A 21,895-nucleotide genomic window follows, 5' to 3' on the forward strand; every position below is an offset into this window, starting at 1 on the left:
TACCTCAAAACAACAACAACAACAAAAGGTAATTCTAACCAACATGGTGGCATGTGCCTGAAATCCCAACACTTGGGACCTAGGAATCTGCTTGTGCTGAAAAAGCTTTTGTGTCTTGCTCCTGTCTGTCACATGTGGCTGTACCCCTACAGGTCACTGTAGCACCCAGGCAGCAGAAGCCCCATTCACAACAGGCAGGAACCTGCGCCTGCGTGAGGCACTCCGGTGATTCCGGACATTTTGAACAGTGCTGCCTTAAATCATTTTTAAATATGCACGCCAGCCAGGTGTGGTGGCACATGCCTGGAATCTCGGCACTGGGATGTAGAGGTAATTACCAAAGTTTGAGGCCAGCCAGGAAGCTAGTGAGACTGTCTCCAAAAGAAAGTATGTGAGATTAAACACAGTTCCTGTCAGACAAATAATTTCATTGCACATCTAAAACCTCCAAAGAATAGCCTTTATTCTGCTAATTTCTTAGGAGTTCACAGATTCTCCCCTATTATCTGATTACAAACCATATGCTAGCAAGTAACACTTGCTGTAAGAGTTTCTTAGCATCCTTTACTAAGAGTTATAGCTCATACCACGTTCCATACTAAGCACTTCATGTTGAGAATCCTATTTCTTCTACCATGGCATGAGCAGGAGTCCACAACTGTGTGGCCTGACGCTGGCTGCAGAGGCTGGAGGACCTGCTGGGATTGGGATTCAGCCCTGTCACTTCCCGTCTTCACATGGCTGCTCAGCAGGTCCTCATGGTGCCCTCTTAGAACCCCAAAGCAAGGTTTCCTCTTAAGTAGATTCGCTTTTTTTTTTTTTCCAGGTGCTGCAAATATTTTTCTCTATTTCACATTTGTGTTTTCATCTTGTTGTTTCCCATAGCACACTTTCAATATTTTTTTTTTTGTGGCAAAACCTGTTTATCTTTTCCCCTAGCATGTCTTTTTATGTTTCATCCTATGTTTAGAAAAGATCTTCCCATAGCAGAGGTATAAAAATATATTTTCTTGAATAATTTTGCAGTTTTGTTCTTTCCCTCAAGATCTAGCTTTTGTGGAAACTGAGGTAGAGATCTAACTAACAAATAGCTAGTTGTCTCAAAGTACTATTTATTAAATAAAATCCATCTCTTCCCCACTTCAAATATTCCTTTTTTATCATATATCAAGTTTCCAAGTAGCTGGGTCTGGCTCTGAACTTGCCATGTTCCCTGTTGGTTTGTCTCGCCCAGTGTGTCAAGCTCACTGAATTCCTGCGGCCGAGAGAGACCGGTCCAGTCCTTTGGGAATTGTGGTAGGACAGAGCTTTTGCCTACCTTGGCACCACCAGCCAGCACATCACCATCACCACTCAGAACCTTCTGATATTCCTGTACCTATACTCTTCCAAACGAACTTCAGAACCTGCTGAATTTTAAAAAGGACCCAATCTTGCTGGAATTACATTGACTCTATGGGCTGGTTTAGGGAGAACCAAAGCCTTTCCAGGATCGTGTACAGCACTGGGGCAGCTCACAGAATGCCCAGCGGGTCTTCAGTCGACTCAGCTCTCACCGGTAGGAAGCTGTGCGGTCTAAAAACTGTGGCAATTATAATCTCCTTCAATAGGGCTTTGTGGTACCAGGACATTACTAAATGACAGCATGCCCCTAGCTAGCTGAACTCTGGTGGGAATGCCTGCACTATTTGATTCACTTTTTTTTTTTAACACTACTTGATTCTTTAGGATGCTATTTTCAGGATCCAACAGGCCTTTATCTAGATGAGGATGTTTCTTGATAGTCTTCACTGACTGAGAGTTTTAATAATAAGGGATAGAGTCTAAATTTTGCCAAGAATTTTTTCAGCATCTGTAGAAATGGTTATAACTGTTTGTTAACCAATGTTGAAATGAGGGCTTGTGAGCAACATATGGTCTCCTGATCTAGTCTCCGTCCTCCTCGTCCTGCATGCCAGAAGGAGTATGTCTGTAGACAGACCCAAGTGTGAAGCTTCCCAGCTCGATAGGCAGACCCGGTGCCAAACACCTTCTCAAGCTGACCAAGCACGGGGGTCTCAGAGGCTCCACTTTCTTATTTTCCAGAACCAAACCCCATGACAGGAGCTCATGAGGACAGTACACGAAGGGAACAGAGGAGGCAGGTAGGGTGCCACTGCCACCACCCCACAAATGAACACACCACCAAGCATCCAATATGGAACGGGCTTGGGGACCTGAAGTGTCCTAGAACATCTGGCCATGACAGTCTCTAGCAAATCTTTACCGCCACCCTGCAGCCCCTTGGCAGGGCAGGCTGGCCAGGTAGCACTTAGCATAGAGCCGCTACAGAAAGCAGCAAGGCTTTCAGGCTCTCAGGAGAAACGGATTCCTCCCTCTCCCTCCTCCCAGAACCACTCTGCTCCTGCTCCTCACACCAGGATGCATGGGCTCTGCATCCTCATAGGGTTCCCTTAGAGCTGGCTCCAGTGTGCAGTCACCTGACGCTGAGCCATTACCACTCAGCCTCCCTGACCTCTTCTGTTTGCCCCACTCCTACTTCCCATTTTGGGGAAAGGATAGATTTGGAATCTGTGCTCGGCTGGGCAACCACCCACCACCCAAAGGAAAGTCTGGCATGGCTCACCCTGACCAAGGGGCTCCTCTCCCTTGTCTCATTGGCATCTGCCCCACATGCCCACTACTGGGTCTATGGGTTGCCCCAAACACAGAAGCAGCAGCAATAAAGCGAGTGAGGGCAGAACCCAGTCTGTCACAATTCTCATGGGCACATCAGGACGGGATACCCAGTGATCTTGGTGTCAAACAAGAGGCAGTCTCTGTAGATGAGCTTTCTCTTCAGGCCACAGAAGCCCTCACCTAACCCAAGCGGAGGCGAAAGGTGGCAATCTCCATGGGCTCCACAGAGATGTCAGTGCTGTTGGAAGGTGAGGCCAGAGGGTATAGCAACGTCAAGGAGGTTGGCTGCAGGAACTCCACATCCAGGCCATGGAAGAGGCTCCCCAAGGCTACCTGTGCAGAGACAAGATGCACAGTTGTGTTGGGTCCTGCCACACTAAATAATGTACTCCACTTATAGCACTTCTTATCCCCACCCCTTTCTTTGTTGTTTTTAAAATTTAAATTTTATTTTATTTGAGAGAGAATGGGTGCACCAGGACCTCTAGCCCTTGCAAACCAACTCTAGACACATGTGCCACCATGTGCATCTGGCTTACGTGGGTACTGGGGAATCGAACGTAAGGTCTTTAGGCTTAGCAGGCAAGTGCCTTAACTGCTAAGCCATCTCTCCAGCCCCCTTTGTTGATTTTTTTGTTTTGTTTTTCAAGGTAGGGTCTTACTCTAAGCCCAAGATGACCTATAACTTGCTCTGTAGTCTCAGGCTGGTCTCAGACTCATGGTGATCCTCCTACCTCTGCCTCCCAAGTGCTGGAATTAAAGGCGTGCACCACCACACCCAGCAACCCTTTGTTGGTTTTATTTTTGTAATTTTTTATGAGAGACAGCAAGAGAGTTGGGGGAGGAAGAGAGGGGAAGAGAATTGGCATGCCAGGGCCTTCAACCACTGCAACTGAAGTCCAGATGTGTGCGCCACCTAGTGGGCAAGTGCCACCTTGCACTTGTGTCACCTTGTGCATCTGGCTTACATGGGATCTGGAGATTGAACATGTGTCCTTAGGCTTTGCAGGCAAGTGCTTTAACAATTAAGCCATCTCTCCGGTCCCCTTTGTTGATTTTTTTAAATATATATATATATATATATATATATACATATATATATATATACATACATATATATATATATATATATACACATACATATACATACATACATACACACACACACACATATTTAAGTCTATTTTCAAGGAGATAAAATGAATGGGCACTCCAGGGCCTCCAGTCACTGCAAACAAACTCCAAATGTATAAGCCACTGTGCATCTGGCTTTCCATGGGTACTGGGGAATCAAACCCAAGTTGTTAGGCTTTGTAAGTAAGAACCTTAACTGCTGAGCCATCTCTCCAGCCCACACTTTGGTGATTTTTTGAGATAGACTCTTGGGGATGAGGGCTCATGTAACCCAGGCTGGCCTCAAACTCACAGAAATCCTTCTGCCTCTGCCTCCCATGTGCTAGCATTGCAGGTGTGAGTCATGCCTTGCTTTCTGTCAGATTCTCTCTCTCTCTGTCAGATTCTTAAAAAGGTAATAGGGTTGAGTTTGTGGGACATGCCCATAATCCCAGCATTTAGAAGACTGAAGCAAAAGGATTTCTGTGAGATTGGGGCCAGCTTCACAGAAATATATGAAGCCAGCCAGGGCTATATGAGACCTCATCTTGAAAAAAATTAAATTAAGCTGGGCATGGTGGCACACACCTTTCATCCCAGCACTCCAAAGGCTGAGGAAGAAGGATCATTGTGAGTTCAGGGACAGACTGAGACTAATTCCAGGTCAACCCGGGCTATAGCAAGACCCTACCTGGAAAAATCAAACAGACAGATAGATAGATAGATAGATAGATAGATAGATAGATAGATAGATAGATATGTGTGTGTGTATTTTGAATAAATACAAAAAACAGAAAGTATCTGATAGAATCTATGGCCCCTCTCAGGAGCAATGTGCCTTCAAATAGGACTTGGTGTCCAATCTCAGGGTTAGGGTCATGACCTCAGGGTGGGCACCAGTACTCCAACCTGTGTCTTGGTTCACTTCGGAGTCACCAGCACCAGCACCAGCAAAGAGAATGATCAGTGCCAGCTGAAGCCATGAATAGTGCTTGCAAAGGAGCACATGATGGTCTTGGGATTTTTATTTCTGATATTTTCACTTTGCTCATTACAGGCCCCACCTCAGGAGACAGAAGTTCTCCAGCTCCATGTCTGTATGGAGCTGCCCTGCCAGACTCAGGCTCAGTAACTGAAAATACAAGATAACAGCCCCATCCCCCTTCTCACTGACAAGCCCTGGAATGACGCTTCCTCTTGCCATCCTGCCTCCAACCCTAGTCCAATCCCGGCAGGCTCTCAACCTGCCCTGAAGGCCAGCTTCACTGCCCTCACTAGGCATCCTGTCTCACACCCCTGGGCCCTGCTCACCTTGCCTTGGCTTGTGGAGCAGTTGAAGCCTAAGTTCTTGGCCTCAAGGCCACAGTCAAAACCCTTGCGGTGCAAGATGAGGGCGGCATCTGCTGAGGGCGAGGTATCCTCCTGGGAAACGGGCAGGAAGGACGGCAGTGGAGGGTCAGCAGCTGGACAAGGCTCGGCAGCAGCGGTATCCCTGCCCAGAAGGCAGGCATGGACTGGACAGGGAGGGGCACGTGGGGAAGAGTCAGAGACACTTACCTCAGCCGCGAGTGTGCGCAGGTTAAGCAAGTGGAAGTCACAAGGCAGTATAGAAGCCAAAGGGCGGAACGAGCGCAGACTAGGGCCTGGGAGCTGCCTCTTGGCCACGGGCAGGACAAGTGGGGGCGTGTTGAGGTACATAGAGGTCAGGTGGCTGAGGAGGGATGGGTAGCTGGTAGAATGGTCATCTTGAACCTGCAAGATGGGCCCAAGACAAGGGTGAGGGAGCGCAAGCAGGCTGAGGGGTGACGGTGAGGCAGGCCAGTTCTTTTGCGAAGAGTTTCTCCAGTGCATATGCACTGGGGCCCGGCACCTCTTACGCTTCATTAGCACACTCAACTCAGAGAAGGCCATTTCACTAGGCCTCTTCTTTTTCTTTGTTTCTCAAAATTTTATTTACCAACACCCAGGAGGCAGAGGTATGAGGACCGCCATGAGTTCAAGGCCACCCTGAGACTACACAGTGAATTCCAGGTCAGCTTGAGCTAGAGTTGAGACCCTACCTCGAAAAAAAAAATTATTTGCTAGGCCTCTCTAAAAAAATTTTTAAATTAATTTTATTTATGAAGAGAGAGAGAGAAGCAGGTAGATAGAATGGATTGCCAGGGCCTGCAGCTACTGTAAACAAACTCCAGATGTGTGTGCCACCCTGTGCATATGGCTTATGTGGGTCCTGGGGAATTGAACCTGGGTCCTTTGGCTTTGCAGGCAAACGCCATAACCACTAAGCTATCTCTCCAGTTCTACTAGGCATCTTCTTAATGCTGTCATGAGCAACACACCGCTGTCAAAGCCATTACCCTTCACAGACAGATGAAGGAAGGGTTAGAAGACAAGACAGCGAGGCAGACATGCACAGTGCCGGCCTGACTCAGGCCCGCAAGTCCTGAGCCTCTCGGACAGGACCACATGGAACTTTCCTCAAAAGCCTCTGCTTCTCTGTATGCTGAATTCTGTCCCTGTGCTGTCCTGCCATTGTTCACAGTTGCCTTCCCCTCTACCCTGACCTCCAGGCCCAGGCAGCGCCCATCCTTCTTCCAGACACCTCAGCTTCTTTCTCCCACCCGTGGCTCACTTCAAGCCACCAACAGTTCGTCTGAAGAGCCCTTAAACTGTCATCCTTGCTTTGTCTCCTTCCCACAGAGCCACTCTGCTCCCTCTACTCAGTGACGTGCTGAGGGCCGTCCCCAGCACAGCCCGCCCAGTCCTCCCATGCTCTTCACGCTCTGGCGGCACTCGGGGCCTCCACAGTCTGCCAATGCCTCCACCGTGCTCTGGCCCAGGACGCACTGCCTGCTGCAATTATCAGCCACATGGAGCCACTGAGAGATTGAAGTGTGGCTGGTATGAATGAAAAATGAAGTTTATTTCGTTTTAATTCATTTAAATAGCCACAAATAAAGCCCAGTGTGATGGTACACACCTGTAAATCTAGCTTGCACTAAGGAGATGGAGGCAGGGGGATCATTTCAAGGGGAGCTGGGCTACATGAGAGCCTGTCTTTAAAAACAACAATGGGAGCTGGGTGTGGTGGCACACACCTTTCATCCCAGTACTTGGGAGGCAGAGGTAGGGCCATCTGAGACTACACAGTGAATTCCAGGTCAGCCTGGGCTACAATGAGACCCTACATTTAAAAACAAACAAACAGGGCTGGAGAGATGGCTTAGCGGTTAAGCACTTGCCTGTGAAGCCTAAGGACCCTGGTTTGAGGCTTGGTTCCCCAGGACCCACATTAGCCAGATGCACAAAGGGGCGCATGCATCTGGAGTTCGTTTGCAGTGGCTGGAGGCCCTGGTGCGCCCATTCTCTCTTTCTCTTTCTCTCTCTCTCTCTCTCTCCCTCTCCGCCTCTTTCTTTCTCTGTCACTCTCAAATAAATGAATAAAAATGAATAAAAAATTAAAAAAAAAACAGCAGCAGCAATGAGGGGTAGAGTGGTGGCTTAGCACTTGGGGTGCTTGCCTCTGAAGCCTAAGGACCCAGGACCCACATAAGCCAGATGCACAAAGTGGCGCATGCCCCTGAAGTTCATTTGCAGTGGCTAGGGGCCCAGGCATGCCCATTCCCCCCTTATCTGACTCATTCTTGCTCACAAATAAATAAATAAAAATAAAATATTAGGGGACTGGGAAAATGGCTTAGCGGTTACAGCATTTACCTGTGAAGCCTAAGGACCTGGGTTTGATCCCCCAGGACCCAGGTAAGCCAGATGCACAAGGGGGCACATGTTTGGAGTTCATATGCAGTGGCTAGAGGCCCTGGCGTGCCCCTTCTCTCTCTCTCATAAATAAATATTAAAAAAATAAAATATTAAACCAAGTGTGGTGGCACACACCTTTAATCCCAACACTCAGGAGGCAGAGGTAGGAGGATCTTGGTGAGTTCAAGGCTACCCTGAGACTATATAGGGAATTCCAGGCCAGCCTGGGCTAAAATGAGACTCTACCTTGAAAAACCAAAATAATAATAATAGTAGTAAAATATAAAAAACAATAAGTAAGGTGTGGTGATGCTTACTTATAATCTCAGCACTTGGGAGGTGGGGGCAGGAGGATCAGGAGGCCAGGATCACCCTCTGCTACTTGAATAGAGTCCAATGAGTGGCATCAAATGCACCCACCTCCCACAGCACAGCAGGGGGGGACAAGCAACTAAGCCACAGCCTCAGGACACTAGGTGGCAGGACCCAACTACAATACAAGCCTGCTCAAGCTAGGCTACCATGCCCCTTACCTCTAGGTCCCTGATCCCGCTGCTGGGAAAGATCATGCCCCTAAGCTTGGCTGCCAGTTTGGAGAAAAAGCCAGGCTGGTGAGGCAAAGAAAGCCACGAGGTGAGCGGGGCTGAAGGAGAGTTAGGATAGCTGGGGCCTGGGGAGGGAAGACGAGGGTGGCACAGAGGAAGGTGAGAGATGGGCATGACAGAGCCACAGATGACTGGGTGCAGCTCAGAGCATAGGCATCAGGCTGCATGAGATGGGTCAGCCTATGATGAACAGATGGCCTCCTGCCACAACAGTAGGGAATTAACCATACTGCCTGTCCCTTGCCCTCTTTCAGCTCCAGAGCCCCCAGAGCCACCCACAGGGCTGAGCTTGCTCTTGTCACTGTCCTCTGGATCCAAGTTTTACCTCGCTGCCCACGGTTCGCCGTTCTAACAGGAGACGGAAGTGATTGCGGGTGATCTTGTTGTCCTTGAGCCCCTGTCCTAGACCCCGGTTGTCATCCTGCATTAGCCGTCGGTCCAAGATCACCTCCAGCTGGCCTGGGGAAGTTAACAGTGAGCCCTGGACCCCATTTCCAAGCAGGCATAGTCCTTAGAAATCCCCACCCCAGGCTTTCAGGAAAAAGCCCAGTGAGACAGGTGAGGAAACAAGAGGTCCATGTGCTGGCCCTGACAGTTCATCACTGTGACTAAGGAGTGGGACCTGAGGCCAGAAGCCTTGCAGGAAACTCCAGCAGGAGAGGCACACAAAGCAGAATAAAGAAGCAGTTGGGCTGGGCGTGGTGGTGCACGCCTTTAATCCCAGCTCTCGGGAGTCTAAGGTAGGAGGATCGTCATGAGTTCGAGGCCACCCTGAGACAACACAATGAATTCCAGGTTAGCCTGAGCTAGAGTGAAACCCTACCTCAAAAAAATCAAACAAACAAACAAAACAACAACAACAAAAAAACACAAGCCGGGTGTGGTGGCACATGCCTTTAATCCCAGCACTCAGGAGGATTGCTGCGAGTTCAAGGGCACCCTGAGACTACACAGTTAATTTAAAAAAAAAAAAAAAAAAGAGTTGGAAAACTGAGCGGTACCTAGCTGTAGTGCCGCTGCAGTGACCCTGATCTGAGGTGGATTTTCTCAGGCTGGACATATTCAGCTGTGGCTAACACACCATCTCCTGCCCTTGTTCTGCTTGGCAGCAGCCAGAAAGTCCACCAGGCTAGTCTGCAGTGGCTGCCCTGTCATCAGAAGCAGGCTGTGTACAGGATAGGCAGATGGCACATGAAGCAGAGGGTGCCCCAGGGAAAAGAGATGGCAGGGTACCATCTCGGTTTTCCTTTTGTAATTTGCTTGGAGAAAATACTACCGCAAAGCTGATGAGTTTCTTCCCACAGAAGCCCACAGCAGTTTCTCTCAGAGAGGGGTGACTTTCCCTTTCATCTCCACAGACCTGACTCTGAGCAAGGACAAGAATCCATCCCCAAACCCTAAAACCGGTCCCTTGTATAGAAAACAATCTTTTTGTTTTGTTTTGTTTTTTCAAGGTAGGATCTCACTCTAGCACAGGCTGACCTGGAATTCATTCTGTATTCTCAGGGTGGCGTTGAACACATGGCGATCCTCCTACCTCCGCCTCCAGAGTGCTGGGATTAAAGGAGTGCACCACCACGCCCGGCAATGGTCATGTTTTAGTATACCATGTCCTAGAGGAGCACAGAGAACATCAAGCAGGAGACACTGGGCTGCAGTTGGGAGTCATAAGGAACATAGTCCCAATGGCTCCTGGCAGAGGGTAGGGAAGCCATGTTTCTCCCACAAGGGAGAGCAAGCCTGACATTCCTCACCACTGCATCAACAGTCTTGACCCAATACTACCCTCAGCCATCACAAAGGGTCCTTCCAATAGATGGAAGACTGGGCTGGAGAGATGGCTTAATGGTTTAGGCACTTGTCGTCAATAGATGGAAGATCTTGAAGGCACAACCAATTAGCAAGTCACACTTCATTTTGCCCTGAGGCTATGGGAGCCATCTGGGGTGTGATATGATAGTCATTAGTACTCCTCAAACCTACATATTTGAGGCTGGCAAGATATCTCAGTGGTTAAGGCACTTGCCTGCGAAGCCTAACCACCTGGGTTTAATTCCCCAGTACCCATGTAAAGCCAGATGCACAAAATGGCACATGCATCTGAAGTTTGTTTGCAGTGGCTGAAGGTCCTGGTGCCCCCATCCTCTGTCTCTCTTTCTCTCTGCTTGCAAATAAATAAATGACAGCCAGATGTGGTGGCATATGCCTTTAATGACAGCACTTGGGAGGCTGAGGTAGAAGGAGTGCCATGAGTTCAATGCCAGCCTAAGACTATATAGTGAATTCCAGGTCAGCTTGAGCTAGAGTAAGACCTTACCTCAAAAGAAAAAAAAAATTCACACACACACACACACACACACACATATATTTATTTGGGGCTGGCTCAGCAGTTAAGGTACTTGCTTGCAAAGCCTGATGGCTAGAGTTCAACTCCCAAGTACCTACATAAAGCCATCTGCACAAAGTGGCTCATGTGTCTGAAGTTCATTTGCAGTGGCAGGAGGCCCTGGCATACCCGTTCATTCCATATTCTCTCTCTCTGCTTAAAAATAAATAAGTAAGTAAATATGTGGCTTTAGGTGGGTGGTTGGGGAATGAACTTGAGCTGGGCAGCTTTTAATCACTGACCCATCAACCCCCTTACCTCTTTTTTCAGTACTGGGGATTGAATCTAGCACTTGGCCCATCCTAGGTAAATTTTCTGCCACTGAGCTACATCCCTAGCCTTCTCTTTACTTTCTTTTTGCATATGTAGTATGTGTGGTGCATGCATGTGTATGTGTGGGTACACTCACAGGCACAGAGGCCAAAGGAGACCATTAGATGTCCTTCTCTATCGCTCACCTTCATGGTTCCTTGAGTGTCTCTCTCTCTCTTTCTGAATGTGTAACTGTGGTTTTCATGAGGCCCAGCAATGGTCCAGTCTCCACTCCCCACACTACTGGGTTGCAGATGTATGTGGCCATGTCCAGTGGCTGTTTATGTGGGTCCTGGGGATTGAACTCAGTTCATCTCAGGCCCTCATGCTGATGGCAAGTACTCTTGCCTGCTAAGACATCTCCTCAGCTGTCTGTTTACTTTTTTCCCTTTGGTTTTTCAAGGTAGAGTCTCCCTCAAGACCAGTGTGGTGGTTTGATTCAGGTGTCCCCCATAAACTTAAGTATTCTGAATGCTAGGTTCCCAGCTGAGGGAGATTTGGGAATTAATGCCTTCTGGAGGCAGTGTATTGTTGGGGGTGGACTTACGGGTATTATAGCCAATTTCTCCTTGCCAGTGCTTGGCACACTCTCGTGTTGATATTGTCCACCTTATGTTGGCCAGAAGGTGATGTCCACCCTCTGCTCATGCTATCATTTTCCCCTGTCATCATGAAGCTTCCCCTCAAGTCTGTAAGCCAAAACAAACCCTTTTTTTCTCCAAAAGCTTCTCTTAGTCAGGTGATTTCTGTCAGTAATGCAAACCTGACTACAACACCCAGGCTGACCTGGAATTCACTATGTAGTCTCAGGATGGCCTTGAACTCACAGCCATCCTCTACCTCTGCCTCCTGAGTACTGGGACTAAAGGCATGCACCACCACCCCTGATTCCCCCTTTTTTTAGAGAGAGAGAGAAAATTGGCACACTGGGGCCTCAGCTACTGAAATCAAATGTGAGATGCTTGCGCCACCTAGTGGGTATGTGCAACCTTGCTCTTGCCTCACCTTTGTTCATTGGGCTTATGTGGGATCTACAGAGAGATCAAACATGGGTTCTTCAGCTTTGCAGACAAGCACCTTAACTGCTAAGCCATCTCTCCAGCCACCACCTTTTTTACTTTTTAAATATATATTTTATTTATTTACTTGATAGGGAGAAACAGGGGGAGGAAGAGAGAGAGAATGGGTGTGCCAGGGCCTCCAGCCACTGCAAATGAACTCCAGGCGTGTGTGCCCCCTTGTGCTTCTGGCTAATGTGGGTCCTAGGGAATCGAACCAGGGTCTTTTGGCTTTGCAGGCAAATGCCTTAACCACTAAGCCATCCCTCCAGCCCATTTTTTAAAAATATATTTTTTTTTTATTTGAGAGGGAGAAAGAGGCAGAAAGAGAGTTACTTTTTATCTTGAAAAAAAAAACTCTCACTAAATTACCCAGACTGGCCTTGAACTTGTGATCCTCCTACCTCAGTCTCCAAGTAGCTGGGATTATGAGATTGCATGTCCAGCCCTAGGCCTGGCTATCTTTGAGGCCTAAGAATGTCATCTATTTTACTAACCATATATCTGTGTGTATATATATCTGTCTCCTAAATATTTCACTATAACATTGTGCACGCTTTTTAAACCATCCCTATGTACCAGAATTGTACACCTCAGCTGCGTCACCCTTCAAGACCCTGATGTTTCTTGAGCCACTCAGCTGTCCCTGACAAGGAAGAAGATGTCCCAAGTGTGACTGACAGGAGCAAACAAGGGTGTGATGAGGTCTGCAAAGAGCTGAGGAGGCCAACAGACAGAAAGACCTGGAGGCAGGGGTCGGCTGCTGCTGAGTCCCAGCTCCCACTCACCATTACTGAGGCTGGAGACACCTAGTGCCTGTGCAGTGTGCAGTGTGCAGCGCTTCTGTGTGTCCTGAATGTAGGCCATGACTGGCATAGGGTAGAAGTTGGCCTGCAGGGGCAGCTTCTTTAGATACCGCCGGAGCTGCACCTGTGGGGGCAAGACCAGCAGGTCAGGAGCACCTGGGTACCATTTGTGCTCTGAAGGAACCCCACTCTGAAAGCATTCCTGGTCATTCTTGTTTCTAGTACTTTGCACACCACATCCACACAGTGCCTGTGCCAGAGGCCAAAAAACAGTCCAAGTTCTGCTCCACGGGGTCCAGCCATCACCTGGAAGCCATTGAGGTCAGTGAAGAAGGTGCCCTGACTGTCGATGTCCGTGTGGATGCGCACAGCCAGCTCCTTGTTCACATAGTCCCGAATGTCCACCAGGAAGGACACGTCCAGAGATAGCCCCTCTACTCCTGGGCACAGAGACGGGGGTGAGGTGAGCAGAGCCTGAGAAGCTAGGCCGGGGGAGGCTCCCCCCAGCCTCCCTCCTGACAGCCCCAAGGTGCTCTTGGTGACCTTTTCCCCAAGAGGTTCAAGCATCCCCATCTCAAATGACACATCTTCTGGGGACAGGTACGTAGACAGGAAAGAGGAGGCGGAGAAGTGGGTTCTAACCTGTAAAGCCCACGCTTCCACACTCATGCCCCTCCCCACCCAAAGGGCTCACCTGGTAGGTTATAAAGCCGGATCACCTGGTGAAAGTGTTCATAGTATGCAGCCACCTCTGAGAAGAAAGGGCCTTCGGTGACACGCACCACAGGGGGATTCTTGGGGACATAGGGCTAGAGAAAGAGCAGGCGGCCACTGAACTCGCAGCACAGAGCCCAAAGCAGGAGTACATTAACCCAGAGCCAGGCCAGGGAAGTCCTCCAGGCTGAATGACACCAAAACCAGTTAAGACCCCAGCCCACTAACACCCTAGAGGCAGCAAAGACAAAGATTCCAGCAAGCAGTGACCGTGAGGGAAGGCTCTCCCCATTAGCAACTGCTATGGGCCGCCCAGTTCTTGATGCTGTCTCTCAGTTACCTTGGCCTCGCCATCGGGCAGGAAAAGGTAGGCTCCGCTCTTATCTTTGGATGAACGAGTGCCGTAGACAAGGAACTGCATTTGCACCTGCTGTTCCTGCTCCTCATCCACCTTCCGGATGCTCTGCCAAAAAACACAGCCCTGACCCCTGGCCCCACACCACTATGTCAGGCCTCCCCCTGGGAGGGCATGGACTAACTTCCCCAAGGAGCCACGCCCAGTGCTACAATTTGGAATTTTTTTTAAATTTTTTTAATTTTTTCAAGGTCTCACTCTAGCCTAGGCTGACTTAGAACGAACTGTAGCCCCAGGCTGGCCTTGAACTCAAAGGCCCATGTGTTGAGGGCTTGTTTCCTAAGCCACTAGCTGGTGGGATCTTGAAGAGGCGGGGACCTGGAGGGAGGATTTAGGTGACTGGAGGTACATCCTTGAAGAGGACATCTGGGACTCCACCTCTTCCACAATTTTTTTTTTTTAGAGAAAACGCGAGAGAATTGGCACACCAGGACCTCAGCCACTGTGATCAGCCTCCAGATGCATGTGCCACCTAGTGCACATGTGCACCCTTGCACTTGCCTCACCTTGTGCATCTGGCTTACGTGGGATCTAGAGAGTAGAACATGGGTCTTAGGCACTGAGCCATCTCTCTGGCCCCATCTTCCATATACATACATACATACATACATATATATATATATATTTTTTTTTTTTTTTTTTTGACAGTTTCATGTAGTCCAAGTTGGCCTCAAACTTGATAGGTAACTGAAGATGACCTCAGATTACCCTTGATTTCCCCACTTCTACCTCTCAACTGATGGAACTGCAGGCACCAGTCATCACACCCAGGCTGCCTCTGTTTCTCTGCCTGGCTGGCTGTTGCTCTGTCTGTCTCTCATTCTTACCCTGGCTGTGAGCTGCTTTGCTCCTTATTATCATGACATGCTGCCTCACCACAGGCCCAAAACTCAACGAATCTGCCTGTGGACTGAAACCCCTGAACTGTGAGCCAAAACAGGCCTTTTCTCTTCGTAAGCTGCTGACCTCAGGTATCTGTTACAGCAGATGACTAACACACCAGCTTCCTTGTGCTCAGAGCTCAGAGGTGAGAACGTTCGTACCCAAGTCCCTGTCCATCAGATGACAGGAGGCGGCTCTGAATAATCCCTCTGATGCCCACCCCTTCCTTTGGGCCCTCCCCACCACCTGTAGCCCCTTACCTTGAGGAGGCCAGTAAGGCCGGAGAACCAGACCTGCATGTAGCGGTTGCTGATGGCGAAGTCCCTGGTGCTTGAGTCGATGATCCGGACAGGGAATGTTCCGTGCCTGCTGACAGACAGCTTCAGGCCATGCAGGTAGACGCGCACAGAGGAGGGTAGTGTGTGAGGCCCATCCGCGCTTGGCTGCAGCTGCAGCACACTCAAGCCCAGGGCTGGCAGGCGGATGGGCACAGACACCTGTGGGCACAGCAGGGGAGAGGAGCACAGGCTGCAGCTGAGCATCAATGCCAGACACAGGATTTCCTTCCTCAGCCTAAACTTCTTTTATTTTTAATTTCATTTAAAAAATTTAAATATTTTTGGGCTGGAGAGATGGTTTAGCGGTTAAGCGCTTGCCTATGAAGCCTAAGGACCCCGGTTCGAGGCTCGGTTCCCCAGGTCCCACGTTAGCCAGATGCGCAAGGGGGCGCACGCGTCTGGAGTTCGTTTGCAGAGGCTGGAAGCCCTGGCTCGCCCATTCTCTCTCTCTCCCTCTATCTGTCTTTCTCTCTGTGTCTGTCGCTCTCAAATAAATAAATAAAAAAATTTTAAAAAATGATGTTTAAAAAAGATAAAGGTGACAAAAGTCTTTAAAAAAAATTTAAATATTTTTATTGGGGCTGGAGAGATGGCTTAGTGGCTAAGATACTTGCCTACAAAGCCTAAAGACCCAGGTTTGATTCCCCAGCACCCACGTGAGCCAGATGCCCAAGGTGGGACATGTGTCTGGAGTTAGTTTGCAGTGGCTAGAGGTCCTGGCTTGCCCATTCTCTCTATACATATCTCTCTGCTTGTAAATGATTAATTTTTTAAAAAAATTAAAATAAATAAATAGGGGGCTGGAGAAATGGCTTAGCAGTTAAGGCATTTGCCTGCAAAGCTGAAGGAACCCAGGTTTGATTCCCAGGACCCATGTAAGCCAGATGCACACAATGGCGCATGTGTCTGGAGTATGTTTACAGCAGCTAGATGCATACCCATTCCTTCTCTCTCCCTCTCCCTCTCTCTCTCTTCTGTCAAATAGATAGATAAAAATATTTTTAAAATAACTATTTTTATTTATTAGCCAGGCATGGTGACGCAGGCCTTTAAACCCAGCACTCGGAGGCAGAGGTAGGAGAATTGCCATGAGTTTGAGGCCACCCTGAGACTACATAGTGAATTCCAGGTCAGCCTGGACTAGAGTGAGACCCTACCTCAAAAAAACAAAGAAAGAAAGAAAAAACAGCTTTTGATAATTATTTTGTTGAACTGGGCATGCCTATAGCTACTTGGGAAACTTGAGGCAGGAAGATTGCTTAAGCCCACGAATTTAAGACTAGCCTGAGCCATATACAAGACCTCATGTCAAGTAAGTAGATTAAATGATCAGATGATGAAAGCAGTTACTGTGCCAGTTTCAATGTCATCATTGCCACAGTAGCCTTCACCTTCCTTTCAGGGACAAATCCCATGAGTGACTATCACCTTGGTCAGCTGCTCTCCCCAAGACACCTGTCCCCATCCTAGGGAGTAAGCAGAGCCACAGCAGGAAAGTGGGAGCAGGTGATTACGGGGAGGGAGGCTCCAGGAGAAGTACTGTAAGCAGCAAGGGCCCATCTCTGCCTCACCTGGTAGACGTCGGGGACCACGTCAGTGGCGGAGCGCCAGTGTGCACTGATCTGCACAGACAGGGGCTGACCCTCCTCTGAAAGTACGCGCACCCGGGGAGAATTGACCAGCAGGGACACCATACTGAGCCGCTCTTGTTCCAGAGGGTTGAAGAGCACTACAAACCTGTGGGCGGAAGTCCGGCTGAGCCAGGAGCCTGCTGCACCAGTAGCAGTAAGGACGAGGTCCCCGCGGTGGCTTAGCAAGTGTGGGCAGGCAGCAGTGTGGTGGTTTGATTCAGGTGGCCCCATAAACCTAGGTGTTCTGAATGCTAGTCTCCCCAGCTGATGGAAATTGGGAATTAAAGCCTCCTGGAGGCAGTGTATTGTTGGGGGGTGGGCTTGTGGGTGTTATAGCCTGATTCCCCTTGCCAGTGTTTGGCAAACTCTCCTATTCCTGTTGTCCACCTGGTGTTGGCCAGGGGGTGATGTCCACCCTCTGCTCATGCCACCATTTTCCTTGCCATGATGCAGCTTCCCTCTCGAGCCTGTAAGCCAAAATAAATCTCTTTTTTTCCACAAGCTGCACTTGGTCGGGTGATGTCTGCTGGCAGTGTGGACCTGGCTTGAGGAGGAGCTGGGGGCGTGGTAGAGGGGCTTTGCTTCTGCACAGCTGGCCAGGCCCAGCTCACCTGGGTGAGGACTCCAGCTGGATGACTGTGCGCTCTGGCAGGGCATCGTGACTTACGCGCTTCTCATCCTGCAAACGAGAGGGCAGCAAGGAAGAGCAGTGACGGGGTGCAGCCTGGCCGCTCCACAATATGGGACACCAGCTGTACTGGACATGAAATTCACACCCCCTGACAGAAAAGGGAGAAGAGGAGGAACAGGACCCACAAAGATCAGCTCTTGAGGCACCTGCCCACCAGAGGGTCCCCAGGCAGATGCAGGAGGGGGCCCACCATTTGAAGAAAGGGTGCCATGGGGTCAAAGTGGTAGGTCTCCTTGTCTCCCAGCACCAGATAGTGAGCAGCATTGATAATGACCTGCTTCAGACTGACCAGGGAGCGTAGCAGCCTGTGGTGGGTAGGAGAGAGGGAGAAAGAAATGGCTCCCGGAAGGCTGTCTTGTCAAGAGCATCAACTCTTAGCAGCCTGCCCACAGACCACCACCTCCCACATCCTCATTTTGGGATGGTGGGGAAAGAGGGCAAGGCTCCTCTTACCTCACCCCATAGTCTATTACCACTGCCTCCTTGGCAGTGCCAGTGATGGCATCATGGTGCTGGAAGAGCCCCAGGGTTTGCCGGGCTTTCGTCAGAAAGGCGAAGTCAGACAGCGGGTATTTGTCAGCCAGTCCAGAGCGGCGCACATGAGCCATGGCCAGGCTGTAGAGGATCTCTGCCCCACTGCTCAGAGAGAAAAGTCAGCGCATGCCTGTTCTGCTCCACCGAACTCCACCCATGAGCTCCACTCCGCTGGTAACCCTCTTCCTTCCCACCCACCTTTCTCCTGCAGCCCGGCCCCTTCAATACCCCAAAGGCTGACTCTATCCCAGCAGGGAGAGGTGGTCAGGTCTCACCGCAGGTGGGCCTCTAAGACTCGGTCCAAGCTCTTGTAGAAAGGACGGGAAGTGTAATAGCCTGTCCAGTAATGGTCCTCACGGTCGGCATAGGAGAAGAAATCCCCACTGAGCACAGGAAATTCCGGGGGCCGAGCCCCTGGCTCCACTCCTGTCCTTTTATACAGTGCGTCAAAATACTCAGAGAGGGTTCCAAACCGGGCCTGTGGGGATCCCAAAATAGGCTCCCATTAGCTCCTGAGACCTCTGGCCACCACTCCACAATGCTGTAGCTGAGGAGACAGGCACCCATTCTTTTAGACCTGGCCCAGAAGCTGGGAAGTCTAAGAATGGATGGATTCAGACATGAAAGAGAACCTTGCCCAAGCATGAGAACAGCTAGTCTTTGGAGGCCTGGGCAGCAAGTCTGTTCACAGGAAGGAGAATGTAGCACTACAGAGGCCTGTCTTGGGATGCCTGCTTGCGTCACCCCCCATCTACTACAGAGATCCTGCCCCAAGTGCCTGTGTGCCCCCCAACCTGCACATGGAGCTCTGGCTTGCTGTTGAGGAAATCAAAGAGCCGCTGGTAGTTGAAGAGCTGGGCGTCCCACTCTTGGGGCTTGTCATATCGGAAGTCATCGCCCAGTGGCACCAGTAGGACATTGCTTCGGAACAGTCGAGATTTCTTCCGGTACTGGTCCAAGAGCAGGGCTGCCCTGGAGCAGGACAGGTGACAAGCCCAACAAAGTCTCAAGGTTAAAATCAAGGCCACTCTGTGTGTCAACCCCTCTGAAACAGCCCTACTGCACAGTTCGTCCTGCAGGGGGGAGGACCTCCTGAGAAGGGAAACTGGTCCCAGAGTACCCACATTCTGACAACTACAGAGTTCTCCCTTAATCTAAGCTATAACGGATGGGACCTGTCTCCTCACTCCACTTCTGTCCTGTGACACCACACAGGACAGACCAGCCCTTCCCCACAGGTAGCCCGCAGTGTCACCACAGACGTGCTCTCACAGCCCTGAGCTCTCTTCTGTCTACTTGGTCCCTACAAAGCAGTTTACCATCTGTTCCTGGGCAGTACTCCAGGCACTTGATCCTGCATATAGGGTGGACTGGCCTGCACAGGGAAGACAGAACCACCCACCTCAGCTGGGGAGGGTGCTCCCCAGAGAAGCAGTGTGCACTGGCACCAAAGGATCTGCAGGGCACACCCTTGTCCCCAGCCTCCCTCTGCTATGAGGTCATGGCGTGGCTGCAGCAAGGCCTTTCATCTTCATCCCGAGCTAACGGTTTCATTTCTTTCTGCTTTTCTTTGGTGTTGTTTTCTTTTGTTTTTGTGGCAAGCCCAACAGACTAGCCTTTTTTTTTTTTTTTTTAAAGTGCAAGGGGAGGGTGGGGAGGGAGAGAATCGGCATGCCAGGGCCTCCAGCCACTGTAATAGAACGACAGATGCGTGGGACCCCTTGTGCACTTGTGCCACCTTGTATGTCTGGCTTACCTGGGATCTGGAGAGTTGAACATGGGTCGTTAGGCAAGTGACTTAACTGCAGCTTTTTTTTTTTTTTTGAAGCAGGGTCTCTCACTCTCTCTCAGGCTGATCCTACAACTCACCACCCCCTAGTGCTGGGATTAAAGATGTGCATATGCCACCATACCCTGATGATGATGACTCTTTTTTGAGAAAGGCAAAGAAGATTTATTGAGAAAAAGATGGAAAGCCCTTAAGTTTCAGTGCAAGCAAGTTTAAGATTTCAGATGGCATAGAGAAAGGGAAAAGGAAAATGTATGTATGGTTTTTGAGTTATAGCTTAAAAAAAATGGATAGGCTCAGAAGTGAGAGTCTGTGAGCAACTGCCTACCTTTTTAAGTTTTTGGTTTTTTTTTTTGTTTTGTTTTTTGGGGTTTTTTTTGGTTTTTCGAGGTAGGGTCTCACTCTAGCCCAGGCTGACCTGGAATTCATTATGTAGTCTCAAGGTGGCCTTGAACTCATGGTAATCCTCCTACCTCTGCCTCCCAAGTGCTGGGATTAAAGGCATGTGCCACCACACTCAGCTTCTTTTTAATTTTTTAAAAATTTATTTTATTTTATTTACTTTGATTTTCCAAGGTAGAGTCTCGCTCAAGCTCAGGCTGACCTTGAATTCACTATTTAGTCTCAGGATGGCCTCGAACTCTCAGCAATCCTCCTACCTCTGCCTTCTGAGTGCTGAAATTAAAGGCATGCACCACCACACCTGGCTCTAATTTTATTTTAGTTATTAGAGAGAGAGAAAGGCAGATAGAGAGAATGAGTACGCCAGGGCCTTTGGCCACTGCAAATGAAACTCCAGATGCATGTGCCACCCTATGCATTGGGGTTATGTGGGTCCTGGGGAACTGAATGCAGGTTCTTTGGTTTTGCAGGCAAGTGCTTTAACTGCCAAGCCATCTCTCCTGCCCCAAATTTTTCTTTTTTTAATGTGACTATTTGTTGTGAGCAGAGATAAAGAGCAAGAGAATTAGAGAAGAATGTACCAGTGCCTCTTGCCACTGCAAACAAACTCCTGATACATGTGTCACTTTGTGTATCTGGCTTTTATGTGGGCATTGGGAAATCAAACCCAGGCCATCAGGCTTTGAATGCAAGCACCTTTAACCACTAAGCCATCTCTCTCGCCCCTACCTTCTTTTTTTTAAAAAAATATTTTATTTATTTTAGATAGAGAAGGAGGGAGGGAGGGAGGGAGGAAAAGAGAGAGAGAGAGAGAGAATGGGCACGCCAGGGCCTCCAGCCACTGCAAACGAACTCCAGAAGCATGTGCTCCCTTGTACATCTGGCTTATGTGGGTCCTGGAGAGTTGAACTGGGATCCTTTGGCTTTGCAGGCAAACACCTTAACCACTAAGCCATCTCTCCAGCCCCCTAACTTCTTTTTTTTTTTGAGCCAGGGTTTCATATATCCCAGGCCAGTCTAGAGCTCATTATGTAGTCAAGGATGACGTTGAGCTTCTGATCTTCCTGCCACATCCCCACAGGTGCAGAGATTGCATGTATGTGCAGCTTCATCCTCAACTTTCATATCTGTTTTGTGAAGCTCACAGAGGAAGCCTACATTCCTTCCTGAAAAATCCTGTTTGGTTTTGGGGATCCAGGTTCCGAAACTGCAGCTCCTTTCTGTTTACCTGTGTGTGGTGCAGCACAGCACTGTAGTCTTTTAAGGGCCCAGAGTCTGAAACAGCAACACCAGTACTAGTTGAGTGGTCTTAAGCAAACAACTTCTCAAAAGTTCTAAGAACTTACATGAAGCCAGGTGCAGTGGTACACACTTTCAATCCCAGTACTTGGGAGGCAGAGGTAGGAGGAATGCTGTGAATTTGAGGCCAATCTGAGACTACATAGTAAATTCCAGGTCAACCTATGCTAGAGTGAGACCATACCTCAAAAAAAAAAAAAAAAAAGAGGGCTGGAGGGATTGCCTAGTGGTTAAGGCCTGCAAAGCCAGATGTACATGGTACTGCATGTGTCTGGAGTTCATTTGCAGTAGCTGGAGACCCTGGAGCACCTATTTTCTCTCTCTAACAAATAAAAATTAAAAATAAATAAGTATTTTTTAAATGATGGCTTAGCAGTTAAAGTACTTGCCTACAAAGCCTAAGGACCCAGGTTCAATTCCCCAGAACCCACATAAGTCCAATGCACATGGTGGCACATGCATCTGAAGTTCATCTGCAGTGG

General features: G+C 49.2%; 1 protein-coding gene across 3 annotated transcripts in view; it reads right to left on the reverse strand.

Annotated features, from left to right (window-relative positions):
• Positions 1-439: 439 nt before the first annotated feature.
• Positions 440-21,895, reverse strand: part of Man2a2 (mannosidase alpha class 2A member 2) — a 31,230-nt gene continuing 9,774 nt past the window's right edge. For 2 of the 3 annotated variants that reach the window (XM_045145181.1, XM_045145182.1), the window contains 15 exons: positions 18,718-18,895; positions 18,199-18,401; positions 17,843-18,025; positions 17,580-17,694; positions 17,310-17,377; positions 16,639-16,804; positions 14,990-15,226; positions 13,773-13,895; positions 13,413-13,527; positions 13,025-13,158; positions 12,701-12,842; positions 8,482-8,615; positions 5,350-5,544; positions 5,104-5,214; positions 440-3,012 (listed from right to left, as the gene is read on the reverse strand). In XM_045145181.1, the coding sequence (XP_045001116.1) occupies positions 2,860-3,012; positions 5,104-5,214; positions 5,350-5,544; positions 8,482-8,615; positions 12,701-12,842; positions 13,025-13,158; positions 13,413-13,527; positions 13,773-13,895; positions 14,990-15,226; positions 16,639-16,804; positions 17,310-17,377; positions 17,580-17,694; positions 17,843-18,025; positions 18,199-18,401; positions 18,718-18,895 (2,257 nt within the window). In that variant the 3' untranslated portion in view covers positions 440-2,859. Of the gene's footprint in view, positions 3,013-5,103; positions 5,215-5,349; positions 5,545-8,481; positions 8,616-12,700; positions 12,843-13,024; positions 13,159-13,412; positions 13,528-13,772; positions 13,896-14,989; positions 15,227-16,638; positions 16,805-17,309; positions 17,378-17,579; positions 17,695-17,842; positions 18,026-18,198; positions 18,402-18,717; positions 18,896-21,895 lie in introns of those variants that run through there. The other variant, XM_045145183.1, reaches the window with a different exon arrangement.

Source organism: Jaculus jaculus, chromosome 3, assembly GCF_020740685.1.
Source record: "Jaculus jaculus isolate mJacJac1 chromosome 3, mJacJac1.mat.Y.cur, whole genome shotgun sequence".
In the NCBI taxonomy this organism is placed as follows: Eukaryota; Metazoa; Chordata; class Mammalia; order Rodentia; family Dipodidae; genus Jaculus; species Jaculus jaculus.